Genomic DNA, 1,307 nt, shown 5'->3' with positions numbered 1-1,307 from the left:
CACACGCACACACACACACACACATATATATACGACGGGCTTCTTTCAGTTTCCGTTAACGAATTCCACTCACAAGGCTTTCATCGACCCGAGGCTATCGTAGAAGAAACTTGTCCAAGGTTTCACGCGGTGGGACTGAACCCCGAACCATGCAGTTGGGAAGCAATCTTCTTACCACACAGCCACGCCTGCGCCAATGGGACATGTCATAAAAGCACGTACTTTTGCATTGTGTTATGCCTTCATCAACCGCTATCATGTTGATTTAGTATTGATGTCTAACATTGGTATAAGGTTGCACAGTAGACTGGTGGCATGTAGCAGATTGAATTGACTACAATACTTGAATAGCACTTAATTTATCGACTCCAGTGTTAATACAGTTTATAAACAAACATAACTAAATATTGTATGGAATTCGTTTGGTGTCCTAATGATTCTGCTATTATCTACGCCTTTGTTGATTTAATATAACCAATGTATTAATTTTATAAATTTATATTATCTTATAATGTCAAATCATTTAAATTAGGTAACATATACTAATATGTGACATAATTTATACATTCTCTATTCTGGTAGCAACAGCAGAATCTACATTCAGATGTAACAGTATGAGAGAGTTCTTGACAGAAATTCCTATTTTACTGTTTTATTATATCAATGACTAAATTTTACATTTTAGGCGCACATTGGATGTATGAAATAACTAATATGATACTGGCAGGAAACAGTAAAAGAACGCCCGCTATAAAAGAAGATGTGATATTAGATATGGCACCGGTCGAAACTCTTGAAGCTGTTAAATCTCCTCGAGTCTTAAGCTCACATCTCCCTCTTGTGCTTATTCCCCCGAAATTGTTGCAGAATCACAAAATTATCTACGTGAACCGCAATCCGAAAGCAACACTTCTTACATACTATAGGCATTTGAAACAGGCTAATACGTTTCAATACAACGGAGATTTTCCAAGCTATTTTGATCTTCATATGAAAGGAGAAGGTAAGACATTTTAAACTATTACAACAACAACAACAACAACAACTACTACTACTACTACTACTACTACTACTACTACTACTACTACTACTACTACTACTACTGCTGCTGCTGCTGCTGCTGCTGCTTCTGCTATTACTACTACTACTATCCTTTCTACAATAGGCACAAGGCCTGAAATTTTGGGAGAGGGGACTAGTCGATTACACCGACCCCAGTATTCGACTGGTACTTATTTTATTGACCCCGAAAGGATGAAAGGATGAAAGGATGAAAGGCAAAGTCAACTCAGAATATAAAGACTGAC

General features: G+C 37.3%; 1 protein-coding gene across 1 annotated transcript in view; it reads left to right on the top strand.

Moving 5' to 3' along the window:
* LOC106871853 (sulfotransferase 1E1) overlaps positions 1–1,307 on the top strand; it is a 15,870-nt gene that overhangs the window by 2,154 nt on the left and 12,409 nt on the right. The window contains exon 2 of the mRNA XM_014918584.2: positions 686–1,003. Coding sequence (XP_014774070.1) covers positions 686–1,003 — 318 coding nt within the window. The remainder of the gene's footprint in view (positions 1–685; positions 1,004–1,307) is intronic.

Source organism: Octopus bimaculoides, chromosome 3 (genome assembly GCF_001194135.2).
Source record: "Octopus bimaculoides isolate UCB-OBI-ISO-001 chromosome 3, ASM119413v2, whole genome shotgun sequence".
In the NCBI taxonomy this organism is placed as follows: domain Eukaryota; kingdom Metazoa; phylum Mollusca; class Cephalopoda; order Octopoda; family Octopodidae; genus Octopus; species Octopus bimaculoides.
This window is presented reverse-complemented; position numbering and strand designations above follow the sequence as displayed.